This window comes from Gopherus evgoodei, unplaced genomic scaffold (assembly GCF_007399415.2).
Source record: "Gopherus evgoodei ecotype Sinaloan lineage unplaced genomic scaffold, rGopEvg1_v1.p scaffold_34_arrow_ctg1, whole genome shotgun sequence".
Classification (NCBI taxonomy): domain Eukaryota; kingdom Metazoa; phylum Chordata; order Testudines; family Testudinidae; genus Gopherus; species Gopherus evgoodei.
The window spans coordinates 397,429-410,830 of record NW_022060016.1 but is presented as its reverse complement, the minus strand read 5'-3'; the positions used below and the strand labels follow the sequence as shown (position 1 = coordinate 410,830).

Here is a 13,402-nt window from a genome sequence, read left to right as displayed (position 1 = left end):
TATCACGTGACGGGGGAAGCCCCGCCCTTGCCTCCCGCGCCACGTGACACGGCCCCCGCCCCTTGGCCGAGGCCCGGACAGAGCTGCCCCAGAGCGGTGCCTGCAAATATTCATGTTAATATTTCCAGCGTGTCACGTGTTTCTTCTTTGGGTTGGTTTTGCCTATTTTAACGTCCCCTGCCATTTTTCAGCTGCTACAGATTTCTCTGCGGCAGTGAGGACCCTGTCTGCATGACTGAGTGCAGACATTCAGGCCCTCTGTTTGGCACTGCAGAGGCCAGAGAAACCTTGCCTTGGGAATACTGTAGTTAGGTAGGTCATCGTTTCTGACAAGGGAAAGAGTATAAAAGAAAAACAGTTATTAAAAAAATGTGCTGACAGAAATCTACAATGAATACGTTAATGTACAATGCCTGTGTGAATCTATTATGTAAAAATGAATGCCAAATGAATCATTTAAGAATCCATACTATTCATAAGCACTGTACAGCTGCAGAAAACAAACCGAGGATTCCTTTAATTCTTCACTTTCAGTCCTTAGCTGTTGTACTAAGTGTTGCTGCTCAGCGTTCCAGCCCAGAGGTGGCAGCATTCCAGTGATAAGTTCTAATGATCATTATTATTTATTATTTGTATTAGGGTAGCACTGAAAGGCTTCAACAGAGATCAGGGCCCCATTGTGCTAAGTGTTGTACAGACACAAAGTAAGAATCAGTCCCTGCCCCAAAAAGTTTATCATGCAAAGGCAGCTCTTATCTAGTGCTTCTTCAGTAGATCTCAATGCACTGTGCAAAGGAGGCTGGTATTGCTATCCCCATTTTACAGATGGGGACCCTGAGGCTCAGAAAGGTGAAGTGATTTGCCCAAGGCCACCCAGCAACCAGGGGAAGAGCCATGAACAGACTCCCAGTCTCCTGAGTGAAGAGCCCATACTCTAACCATTAGGCCACACTGGTTACCCCATTACTATAAGAAATTCTTACAGACTTATTTTACATATAGGCAACTAAGGTCTAGAGAAATTAACTGCAAAGTCACACAGTGAGTGTGTAGCAGAACCAGACACTGAACCTAGATCTGAATCCCAAGCCAGTGCCTTTCCCACAAGACCATCCATGTTCTTTGGGCTACAGGCAGATTGTATGTTTCTAGGCTGAACTTGTAAAGTAATTCAAAATCCTTTGGCCACTGGAGCTGTATGCAGAAAACGCATATTCGGATATTATGAGACCATATCTCCATCAACAACAATGCTGACTTCTGCTTAAAAACCATCATTCTTGATGTATATGATGAATATACAATGCACACTTTGCTCTGGTAGTAGGTACCACCTGAACTCTCCTGATGGGATTGTAGCCTTTTTTTATGCACAGTTGCAGGAAAGATTATCCCTAAATATCCTGCAGAGAGCTGGGCACAATCAATTATCCCTGTCACTGTGAGCTGAGTTCACGTGGCAATTCCCAGGATTGGGCCTTCATTAGATATACTCTTTGATTGACATAATAGGTTGGACCCCGCGCCTGCAACTGGATTGACGGCATGAGAGCCTAAGGAATTGTTGCACTTGAGGAGACTCACCATGGATATTGATGAGCCTTTGCATGGTCTCAGTGATCCTGACTCCCAGTCATGAGCCTTGCACAGTGGACCACAGCTATCGCTTTTACTAGATCAAGGGATATTTCATTAAAGCAACATGTCCTGTATTAATTGGCTAAAGCCAAATTCTGGGTTTCACAGACTCACAGATTTTTAAGGTAAGAAGGGATCTCTAGATCATCTAATCTGACCTCCCGAATAACACAGGCCATAGAATTTTATGCAGTTAGGCCTGTCTTGACCCCCAAAATACGTATTTGGCTAAAGCATCTCTTCCAGAAAGTCATCCAGTCTTGATGGGAAGACTTTACGAGATAGAGAATATAGAAGTTACTTATCTGTAACTAGAGATTCTTTGAGATGTGTGGTCTCTATCTATATTCCACATGAGGCTATGCATGCACTCCATGAGACAGATTTCTAATAATTAGTGTCCATTCATCTGCACCTGCATAGTTGTCCTCATGCTTCAAACCAAAGGCATAAAGGGTAGTGCAGACCGACACCTCTCCCACAAGGATGCAGTCGGAATAGATGTCTATAATACTGCTGTCCCAACAGCTGGACAGAGGAGGCCTGGACTAATGCGTAATGTTTTGTAAATGTATGGATGGAGCTCCAGGTAGCTGCCCTACAAACGTTCAGTATGAGTACCTCTAGAAGGGATGCTCTTGAGGATGGTTGTGCTTTAGTGGAGTGGGCTCCCATCCGCGGGAGGAATTGGAATATGTGCCAACTGATAACAAAGAATGATGCAGCCAGAAACAGTAACGGGAGACTTGGAAATGGCAGAGATGCTTAATGACTTCTTTGTTTCAGTCTTCACTGAGAAGTCTGAAGGAATGTCTAGTATAGTGAATGCTTATGGGAAGAGGGTAGGTTTAGAAGAGAAAATAAGAAAAGAGCAAGTAAAAAATCACTTAGAAAAGTTAGATGCCTGCAAGTCACAAGGGCCTGATGAAATGCATCCTAGAATACTCAAGGAGTTAATAGAAGAGGTATCTGAGCCTCTAGCTATTATCTTTGGGAAATCATGGGAGACGGGGGAGATTCCAGAAGACTAGAAGGGGGCAAATATAGTGCCCATCTATAAAAAGGGAAATAAAAACAACCCAGGAAACTACAGACCAGTTAGTTTAACTTCTGTGCCAGGGAAGATAATGGAGCAGGTAATCAAAGAAATCATCTGCAAACACTTGGAAGGTGGTAAGGTGATAGGGAATAGCCAGCATGGATTTGTAAAGAACAAATCGTGTCAAACTAATCTGATAGCGTTCTTTGATAGGATAACGAGCCTTGTGGATAAGGGAGAAGCGGTGGATGTGATATACCTAGACTTCAGTAAGGCATTTGATACAGTCTCGCATGATATTCTTATAGATAAACTAGGAAAGTACATTTTAGATGGGGCTACTATAAGGTGGGTGCATAACTGGCTGGATAACCGTACTCAGAGAGTAGTTGTTAATGGCTCCCAATCCTGCTGGAAAGGTATAACAAGTGGGGTTCCGCAGGGGTCTGTTTTGGGACCGGTTCTGTTCAATATCTTCATCAACGATTTAGATGTTGGCATAGAAAGTACGCTTATTAAGTTTGCGGACGATACCAAACTGGGAGAGATTGCAACTGCTTTGGAGTACAGGGTCAAAATTCAAAATGATCTGGACAAATTGGAGAAATAGTCTGAGGTAAACAGGATGAAGTTCAATAAAGATAAATGCAAAGTGCTCCACCTAGGAAGGAACAATCAATTTCACACATACAGAATGGGAAGAGACTGTCTAGGAAGGAGTATGGCAGAAAGAGATCTAGGGGTCATAGTAGACCACAAGCTTAATATGAGACAACAGTGTGATACTGTTGCAAAAAAAGCAAACATGATTCTGGGATGCATTAACAGGTGTGTTGTAAACAAGACACGAGAAGTCATTCTTCCTCTTTACTCTGCGCTGGTTAGGCCTCAACTGGAGTATTGTGTCCAGTTCTGGGCACCGCATTTCAAGAAAGATGTGGAGAAATTGGAGAGGGTCCAGAGAAGAGCAACGAGAATGATTAAAGGTCTTGAGAACGTGACCTATGAAGGAAGGCTGAAGGAATTGGGTTTGTTTAGTTTGGAAAAGAGAAGACTGAGAGGGGACATGATAGCAGTTTTCAGGTATCTAAAAGGGTGTCATCAGGAGGAGGGAGAAAACTTGTTCACCTTAGCCTCCAATGATAGAACAAGAAGCAATGGGCTTAAACTGCAGCAAGGGAGATTTAGGTTGGACATTAGGAAAAAATTCCTAACTGTCAGGGTAGTTAAACACTGGAATAGATTGCCTAGGGAAGTTGTGGAATCTCCATCTCTGGAGATATTTAAGAGTAGGTTAGATAAATGTCTATTAGGGATGGTCTAGAAAGTATTTGGTCCTGCCATGAGGGCAGGGGACTGGACTCGATGACCTCTCGAGGTCCCTTCCAGTCCTAGAGTCTATGAGTCTATGAGAAATCTACTTAGAGCATTACTGGGCAGATAATGGTTGTCCTTGCAATTGCTTCATTATAGTGACAAATCATCTTGGTGATTTTCTATTCAGTTTTGTTCTTTGCAGGTAAAATGCTGAAGGGAAACCTTCTCCTTACGAAAAATGGTGTATGGCAGGTCAGCCATGAGGGCTCCTAGGTCACTCACCCATCTGGTCTGATGTGATGGCAACTTGGAAGGCAATCTTCATGGAGAGGCAAGAAACTGAATACATGGCCAAGGGTTAAAGATTGGTCTGGTAAGTATTAATAGTACTAAGTTGAGTTCCATTTTGATGTAGGTTTCAGCATCACTGGAAAGGTCCTAACAAGACCTTTCAGGAATCCAGTGGTTGTTGGGTTAATAAAAATGAAGTAGCCTTCTACCAGATTTCTGCTAGACGGACCCACAGTGAACGAACAAAAAGCCCTGATGTCTTCAGGGATAAGAGATAGTCTAAAATAGCAGGGATTCCTGTTAATGATTCCTTGAGCTTAGCAGCTCTGGCCTTGGCTCCTGAGCTCATGCTCCAAGGGGTTCTGCTCATCGGCTGAGACTGCTGTATGGGGGAGAAGGGGGGGCATGTCTCCCTGGCTTGGATCTAACTGAGGTCTCATGGCCTTCTCCATAAGGTATTTCTGCAGTTGGAGCTCTTGTCCCTTGCAGGTTTGGCGGGGGAGAGGTGTCAGATGCTGTACTTAGCAGAGGTGTGACCTCTCCAAGGCAACAGAGGCAGTGCTAGTGTCCATCTCTCCTGGAGAAGAAGGCGGGGCAGGATATACAGTTCTTATACCCCAGGACTCGAGGCATAGTCTTTGTCAGCAGGGAACACTAAGCTATGCTACAATGCTAAAACTCTAACAACACTAAGAACACTAAAAACTATGTACAATTATATTTACCAGTTCTGAAGAAGACGCAGAGGTAGTTACAGGCACAGGATTCCAACTCAGACCATGTGACGGTGAGAAGGAACTGGAGAGGCATTGATCCCCTAGTGACCTCAGTTCAGAGCACAAGGAGGGCAACTGCACAGGTGTGCACCAATGGACACTACTTGCTAGAAATCTCCAGTTTCAGGGGCATGGTGTGCATGTGTATCCACATGTTGGATACACATAGGGACCAGCATTTGAAGAAGAATCACCAGTCCCTTTGGGAGTTTTTTCCAATGGCTAATTATCCACACTTAAAAATTGTGTCTTATTAATTAGGTATCCAAGGGCAGAATTTGTCCCTTGATGTTAAAATAGTTAATGATTAATTGGATTACTTTTCAGAGTTCTTTGAAGATGCAGCAGTATTAGAAGTGTGAACCATAAGTCCCCCCCTACCCCGCTGCCTTCCCCGTTTGTACACAAGCATTAGTTTGTATGCAGCATCTGTGCTCTGACGTGCCTGCAGCTTCATTGGCATCCAAGAATACATCAATTTAAGTTCAGATCACTTTTCATCCCAGTGTGAACTTTTGAGAGGAGCCCTAAATGAATTACTTCCAGATGAAAGGTTAGCTATCCCATTTCACTGCACAGAGCTCAGAGACTGCAAACAACCCACCAGCCTGTATTATGCCCATGGTAACAAAGCAGTGAGTATACACTGTCATATGCCTGCTTGTTTCTTCATTTGTCTAAGTCTTGCTTCAGTCTATGCACGATATATATTTTTCTGTGCTGGACATAATATCTGTTTTAATGCAGGGGAGGTAAAATAGAGATTCTTATGGCAAATTAATCTTGAAATTATTTTCTAGGCAGAGCTTCTTTGACTACAGCCTCTGCATATGAACAGGTGGAGAATTTTTAAATGTGACGTCACCACTTCGGTTATTTCCACTGTCACCTTTAACAATACAACGCAACTGTCAATGGCATTGTGCAGCACCTTTCATGCAAATGGCATGTTCTCCCCTCCTCGGAAGGCTTTGCAGAGTTAAATGATGCAGTTGCAGTAATAAATAGCAGCAGAGGGCAGGAAGAAACGAGGAGGCATTAGCAAATGAGATAAGCCTGGGTTGGACTTTAAAAAGACTCTTGTGACAAGCATGCTGAAACAGGTGCAAACCATGCCGAGACTGCAATTTTGGCTTGAAAATACATCTTGCTCTCTTTTCTTCTTGCTGTCAAAGATGACCTAGCTTAGGGTTTTATATTGCATCTATCACCGTGGTATCTAATGTCATGAGATCTCGTGACCGTAAAATAACAAATAGGTATTCCTAGCCACCCATGAAATGCTACATAATTTGACATGCAGCTTTCCTCTAAAATCTTCTGCACTATATGGAGTGCATATGGCCAAGTGTTTTATAGGTGACAACAGATTCCTGATGGCTAAGCTCTTCCTCCAAATGATATTTACATTGATGATTTATGATGCCTTCAAGGCTTGTTGGTCTTTGCAGGTTGTTGCCAGATGGCCCCTCCTCTTTGCATGAAGTGCTGCAGTGCAGTTGTAGATATCAGCCGCTAAAAGATCACCTGTTTAAATAAATGGCTGCTGTAAGCATCCCTTCCGATATTGACATAGATAGAAGACTGGTTTTTAGCTTCTGAATATGACTGAAGGTGGAAGGTAAGGAGGGATTTAGAAGTCTGTATTTCCTCAGTGCTAGGAAATCAGAACAGATATCCTTTGCCATTCAAGGATACCCCACCCATTGGATCTCTTACAGAGGTTTTCCTTTGACTGACCTATGGCTTGGGTTTATACTACTGTTCTGTTTGCTTGGGTTCTTATATGGCTGCCCATCACGGCAATATCTGAGCATCTAGACAGAACAGACTGCAGTCTTGTCTTCACGGAAGAACAATTTCCTCCACTGCAGTAATTACTGGGTGAAATTCCATGCCCCATGTTATATAGTAGCTCCAACTAGATGATTGCAGTGACCTTAAAATCTACAAATACAGTGGCACAAATGTGTGGGACTAACAATATTGACTCGCTTTGCAAAGTGCTGTGAAATTCATGGATGATAGGTATTATTTTATCACTAGACATTCCCTGGAGGTAAAATCCATATAAGAGGAGAACCATAGCCAGATTCTGATCTTGCTTACACCACTGTAAATCCCATGGAACCAAGAACAGAATCTGGCCTCCTATCCAGCTGTCCACTTTGTAATCACCTAAGTCAGAAGTGCAGGACCACGCTCCTTGTCGCTGTTCTAATGATCATTGCGTTTCCCCCCTTAAGAGCGAAATGGCAGATGTAAACTCCAAGAGGGCACCTCAGTTCTTGCAAAAATGTATTAAGCCAGAGGACAACGGAGGGGACGCACAGCCCAAAGAGGAGATAATAGAAGAGCAGTCTCTCCCTGTTATCACTCAATCCTACCCTCAGACAGTGCAAGGTAGGTGCATTTCTCTGGTCTCTGTTAAATAATGCATTTTGCAGTGATGCCATTATGTTGTTATCATCTGCCTCATGTATGGCTGTGTAGAGCCAGGCCCCTGTATGGTTCCCTATAAATAATGGTCACACTTCACATGAAGGGAACATTTTCTAGTAGTTTACAAATAGATGAATAGATGTTATAACAGTTAATTAACCATTTGTTAGAGTCCCACAAGTCAACAGGTTGCTCATAATCACCTATAATGCCTTCTACTGATAGGCTTATAACCTAACTTATAGTACAGGTCTCTCACAACTTACGCGCATTTAACATGCGCGATTTCAGCTTTACGCTGAAAGGCCTGGAGTCTGGGAAGGGGCGTGGCCTCAAGTAGAAGAGGCGTGGCCTCAAGATTTAAAGGTCCTGGGGCACCAGCTGTGGCTGCGAGTCCCAGGGCCTTTATATCACCCAGGGGGCTCCCAGCTGCAGAGGTGGTTGGTAGCCCCTGGGGCGAAATAAAGGGCCTGAGGCTCCAGCTACCGTGGAGCTTCGGGCCTTTTAAATGCCGCCCCAGCCCAGCTGCCAAAGCTGTGGGCGGGATTTAAAGGGCTCCTCTGGGCTCCCCACCATGGCGGGAAGCCTGGCAGAGCCCTTTAAATCCCGCCTGCAGCTTTGGCAGCTGGGCTGGGGTGGCATTTAAAGGGCTGCACCAGGCTTCCTGCCACGGTAGGGAGCCCGGAGGAGCCCTTTAAATCCTGCCCGCAGCTCCGGCGGCCGGGTGGTGGGAGGGAGCCCTTTAAATCCTGCCCGCAACTCTGGCGGCCGGGCGGGGGGGGGAGCCCTTTAAATCCCACCCGCAGCTCTGGCGGCAGGACCGAGGGACATTTAAAGGACTCCACCAGGCTCCCCACTGTGGCGGGAAGCCTGGCAGAGCCCTTTAAATCCCGTCTGTAGCTCCGGCGGCCGGGGGAGCCCTTTAAATCCCGCCCGCAGCTCCGGTGGCGGGACTGGGGGGGCATTTAAAGGGCTCCACCAGCTCTTTAAATGCCCTCACCCCACAGTCCCGCCGCCGGAGCTGCGGGCGGGATTTAAAGGGCTTGGGGTTTTGACTATACGCGCTTTTTGTTTTACGCAATAACCACGGAATGGGACCCCTGCCTAAGATGCAACAGACCTGTACATGCCACTTATGGCTCTAGATGTTTATAACATTTATTAAGCCTGTATAAACTACTTATCAATGTATCCTCTTTATATAAAGTGTGACCTAAACGATAATATTAGATCTTCCCAACTAAAGCTAAAAGTCTATACTTAATTTTTCATGCTGCTTTGTAGTAGGATGAGTGGACCTGAGAAAGAGGGTCACATTTCAGGAGGGACGTAGTTCAGTGTGGCACCAAGGAGCTCAGAAATGCTGGCTGAACCAGACTGCTTTCACACCAACTCTAGAACTTCCACACATAATACTGGTCTCCCAGCATGTTCAACAGAGATCTCTTTCCTACAGCTCTACCATCCATGTCCCTTATTCGTGTTCCTCTGCAGCCTGAGGCACGGTTTGCCTGGTGGGATCATCTGGGCATATCTCACCTAATCAATCCCCTGCCACTACAGGGGCCTCTGGCATTGGTGGCACTTTCGTCTCTCCTGTTCTCTGCCTGAGGCACACAGTTTAGTCTCCTGAGGACTGAAATGTTTTGGACTAACTAAAGTAATTGGGCTCAACACAGGGGTATCTGGGTGAAATGTACAGCCTGTGATATAAAGGAGATCAGACTAGATGATCTAATGGCGCCTTCTGGCCTGAATCTCTATGAAAATCTATGAAATAATGAAACTACTGTACTTTGCAGGGGATGAGAGGGAACTAATGCTATTTTTTTTGCGTAATATTAATAGTGACTTTGGCATTTCTCCTTCTCACAGAGGAAATATCGATGGTGTTCAACACCTACAACATGGCAGCCAACCTCGGCCCAGCCTCCAGGAGAAAGAGGGAGAAAGGTGCAAATCACGATGGCACAAGCACCTCCCTCTATGTTGACCGCCGCAAGTCCAAGGTGTGGAACTATTACACCAAGCTGGGAGATGCCTATGTCGAGTGCAACGTGTGCAAGAAGCAGCTCTCCTTTCACAACAGCACCACCACCATGCGGGAGCACCTGGTGAGGAAGCACAGCATTCGTGACACTTTGCTCTCGCAGCTGAAGGATGACCAGGCTTCCGAGTCTGACTGCATGGCTCAGGAGAACATGATAAAGAGGTCCCGCCAGATGACACCGGAAAACTACCTGTACCATGCCGCGTCCTGCTCGGAACCAAGGACTGATGTGATCTTGGAACTGGTGCTTGAGATGATATTTCGTGACCTCCATCCTCTTTCCGTGGTGAAAGACAAGGGTTTCGGCCTCCTCATCGGGTATCTAGAGCCTAATTTTACCCTCCCATCTCCTATTCAGCTCTCCAGCATGCTGTGGCATAGATACAATGTGGTGAAGCAGCACCTGGAGCGCTATTTGCAAACAGCCCAGTCCATAGTCATCTGCGTGGAGTTCTGGGTGTCCCAGCCCCACCAGACATACTTGACAATCACGGCCAACTTCATTGACGGGGAGTGGCGCCGGGCGAGATGTATACTGGAAACCCAGCCAGTGCATGAGACTAAAGGGGCAGGTGATTTAGGAGAGAAGCTCTTCAGCATCCTGACAGAGTTTGGGTTGTCGAACAAGTCCATTTTCTGTGTGATGCACGACAGCTTGCAGAACACAGTGATGAATTCGCAGCCGCTCAAGAGGGCTTATGGCTGGACCAGCCTGTGCTGTGCTGCCCACACTCTGCACCTGTGCATCAAGGCAGGGCTGGAGGTCGAGCAGGTGCAAGAGGCTCTGACTGCTGCCCGGGGCATCGTGAGCTACTTCCAACAGGATGCGAAAGCCACCTGCTCGCTGAACAGCAAGCTGGAAGCGATCAACAAGACCAAGTTGAAGCTGGTGATGGACGTGGGATCTCGCTGGATAACTACCATTGAGATGTGCGAGAGCCTCCTGGACCTCAAATGGGCGATCATGTCCCTGCTGGAGGAACATCCCAAAGGGACGTTGGCTGTGCAGAACTTAGCTGACCACCAGTGGAAGCTCTTGCAGGACCTGGTGCCAGTCATGAGGACGATTAAGATTGCCACATCATTCTTGCGTGAGGAGCAGAACATCTCCATCTCTTCTCTGATGCCTTGCATCCATGGTATCGTCACTGCCATTGGGCAGCAGTTAGAAGAGTCCAGCGATGTCATCAAGATGGTGGTAGGCAATATAAGGTCAGAGCTGATGCAGCGCTGGAGTATATCAGAGGATGAGAAGGTGCTGGAAAGCCCTGCGATTACTGCCTCGTTTCTAGACCCTCGTTTCAAGGAGATGAGGTTCCTGAGTCCCAACCTGAGGAGTGAGCTGCATAAGAGAGTCAAAAATATGCTATCAGAGGTCTTCAACCACCAGTCCCCACCTTCTACCCAGTTCTGGGTGCCGAACTCAGATTACAAAGCAGAGGTAGGAGAAGCAGGGGTCCAGCTGTCTGCTCATAAAGACAGAGGCCCAAGTGGCCAGTCCCAGAGCATGTATGACATCCTTCTGGGGAAAGATCCAACGGAGAGCATGCCTGAAATCCATCAGCAATTGGAAAACTACATCGTGGAACCTCTCTGCAAACGCAGCACCAACCCACTGGACTGGTGGAAAACCAATGAGCACCGCTTCCCCGCTGTGGCGAGATTAGGCAGGCAGTACCTTGCCATACCAGCCACCGTTGTGCTGCCAGACCAGGCCTTTGCTGCCAACGAGAGCACCCTGGAGCATCGGAGAGCAGTCCTCACTCCTGAAAATCTAGACCAGATTCTGTTCTTGCACCAAAATTTTGATTTTTTAGAATCAATGAGAAACAATAATGAGATGCGGGGCAGAAATCTGCATGCCCAGTATTAAAATGCAGTGAGAGTGGGGCTGAGTACAGAGGTGATGTGTAACAGTGTTTAATGCTTCCCTACCTTCTCGGTGGGATTTTGGAAAGGTGTCTGCCTAACTTCATTCCCATTGAAATTATCCTTTGATGTCAATAGAAGCAGAGTTAAGCCAATGCTGAGTGTTTTCAAAATCCTCCCTACGTGTACAACACTGTTTTTGTAACCACTTTGTGATAGTTTCATCCAACTCAAATACAATATAATTCCAGAGCGGAAAGAAAATGTTAAGTTCTACCAATTTGGACTTCTTAGCATCACCTCTGAATTTGGCCCTAGGGCGTGCTAGTAAAATCCTAAAGGATATACAAATTCTCATTGTAGCAATCTTTTTACAAAACAAAGGTCAAATATATTAATATATGTAAATGTTAAGACTATTCACTGCTGCATGGATCCTACTACTACATAGTCAAAAGCTGTGAGTTTTCATGAAACAGGCCACTGTCCACTATTTTGAGATGTTATTTAAATTGCACTGATGTCAAAAGTTTCAGTCCTCAGAGCTAGTCTCCTCTTCACCAACAGGTTGTTCCTGGTAAGAGAGAGAAGCAGATGGAAGTTGTTCCCTTAGGGCAGCCCTTAGCAATGGGTCACTAGACTGGAAGACAGATCCTGTCTGTTGCCAGTTTTCGGAGAGTATGCATGGCTTGGTTGAGAGGAGAGAGAGCAGAAAAACCTCCCACATAAAGGGCCAGAGCCTCAGCTGGTACAATACATCAATGGAGCTTTGCCGATTTACATCAGCTGATGACCTGGCCCATAAACTTGATTCTTCACTCACACACCAGTTGTAAAGCCATGTATCTATCTTCAGTGGAGATACTCCTGACTTACACTGGTCTCAGCAGCTGAAGAATTGGATCATAGTAATTTTGCATCAGTTTATTTAAAGTCAGATTTAAACTGCTTCAATCCCCTGCGTGGACACTCTTAATTTAGTTTAAACTGGTTTATATCAATTTAACTTGGGTTGGTAAATTTACAGGCACACGCTAAATCAATATGACCAGTTTTAAATCAGTACAAGGGTACCCACAGGGTTTGCACCTGTTTAACTAAGCCAGTTTTTAACATTATTTAGTTAAACCAGTGAAACTTCTGTGTGTAGACAAGGCTTGGGTGAGTGGAGGCACTGTTCGAAGCCTTCCGTTTGCATGCTCAGAAGACAGCTGGTCATATTTTAAGGGTTTCCTTTGCAGTTGTAAGGCTAGAAAGCTTTCTTTCATTGTAGCAGGATGGTGGTCATCCTGCTCCTGCCCTGAAGAGCTTAAAACAGCCCTGGGAGAGGGCCACAGCGGGGGAAAAGTTAGGCTGATTGGGGAAAGCAGCCACAGCTGGGGCCACGCCCCAATCAGGCCGCAGCTGGCCCTATAAGAGGGTTGAGGACCAGAGAGTGAAACACAAACACACTCTCTCTAGCTTCCCTGAGAGACAAGGACCTGAGAAGGGAAGCTTAGGCGGGTACTTAGGGTGCAGCAGTGCTGAGGAAGGGCAGAGGGAGCTGAGGAGCTCCAGCCTAGCAAAGCCCCAGGCTACAGGTCAAGTTACGGGCCCACAAGGGTACTATGATGAGTGGTTTACAGACTGCAGTCCACCCCGGGGAGTGGGGGCTAGATGGTGACTGGCAGTAGCCACTGAGGCAAGGTGGAGATAGGGGGTTCCCCTAGGTGGGGAGACCCAGACTGTGGGTTGCTGCAGTGGGCAGAACCCCTGGACAAAGAGCACTGGGGTCCAGGAGGGACACGGGGGCCAGCGACAGGCGAGATATCAGCCAGCAGAGGGCACTCCGGAGCTGGAAAAGAGCTAATTTCCTGGACAACCAGCAGGAGGCACCAAGTCTTTGTCCCGCCACATTCATCTTTAACTTTAAAAAACAAAACAAAACCTTAATTTCTGCAGAAGCTAATGGGCAAACGTCCAGGGAAACTGTCCTACTTC

General features: G+C 46.2%; 1 protein-coding gene across 4 annotated transcripts; it reads left to right on the top strand.

Annotated features, from left to right (window-relative positions):
* Nucleotides 1-39: 39 nt before the first annotated feature.
* LOC115641323 (zinc finger BED domain-containing protein 1-like) lies at nucleotides 40-12,779 on the top strand. Of its 4 annotated transcripts, XM_030544375.1 has the most exons (5): nucleotides 40-1,763; nucleotides 4,182-4,367; nucleotides 6,513-6,682; nucleotides 7,308-7,464; nucleotides 9,379-12,779. In XM_030544375.1, the coding sequence occupies exons 4-5, from the start codon at nucleotides 7,314-7,316 to the stop codon at nucleotides 11,424-11,426; spliced, it is 2,199 nt and encodes a 732-aa protein (XP_030400235.1). In that variant the 5' UTR covers nucleotides 40-1,763; nucleotides 4,182-4,367; nucleotides 6,513-6,682; nucleotides 7,308-7,313; the 3' UTR covers nucleotides 11,427-12,779. The 4 variants fall into 4 exon arrangements, with proteins under 4 accessions (XP_030400235.1, XP_030400236.1, XP_030400233.1 ...); XM_030544373.1 differs by lacking the exons at nucleotides 40-1,763; nucleotides 4,182-4,367 and adding an exon at nucleotides 5,473-5,696; XM_030544376.1 differs by lacking the exons at nucleotides 40-1,763; nucleotides 6,513-6,682 and having other exon boundaries at nucleotides 4,100-4,367.
* Nucleotides 12,780-13,402: the final 623 nt, after the last annotated feature.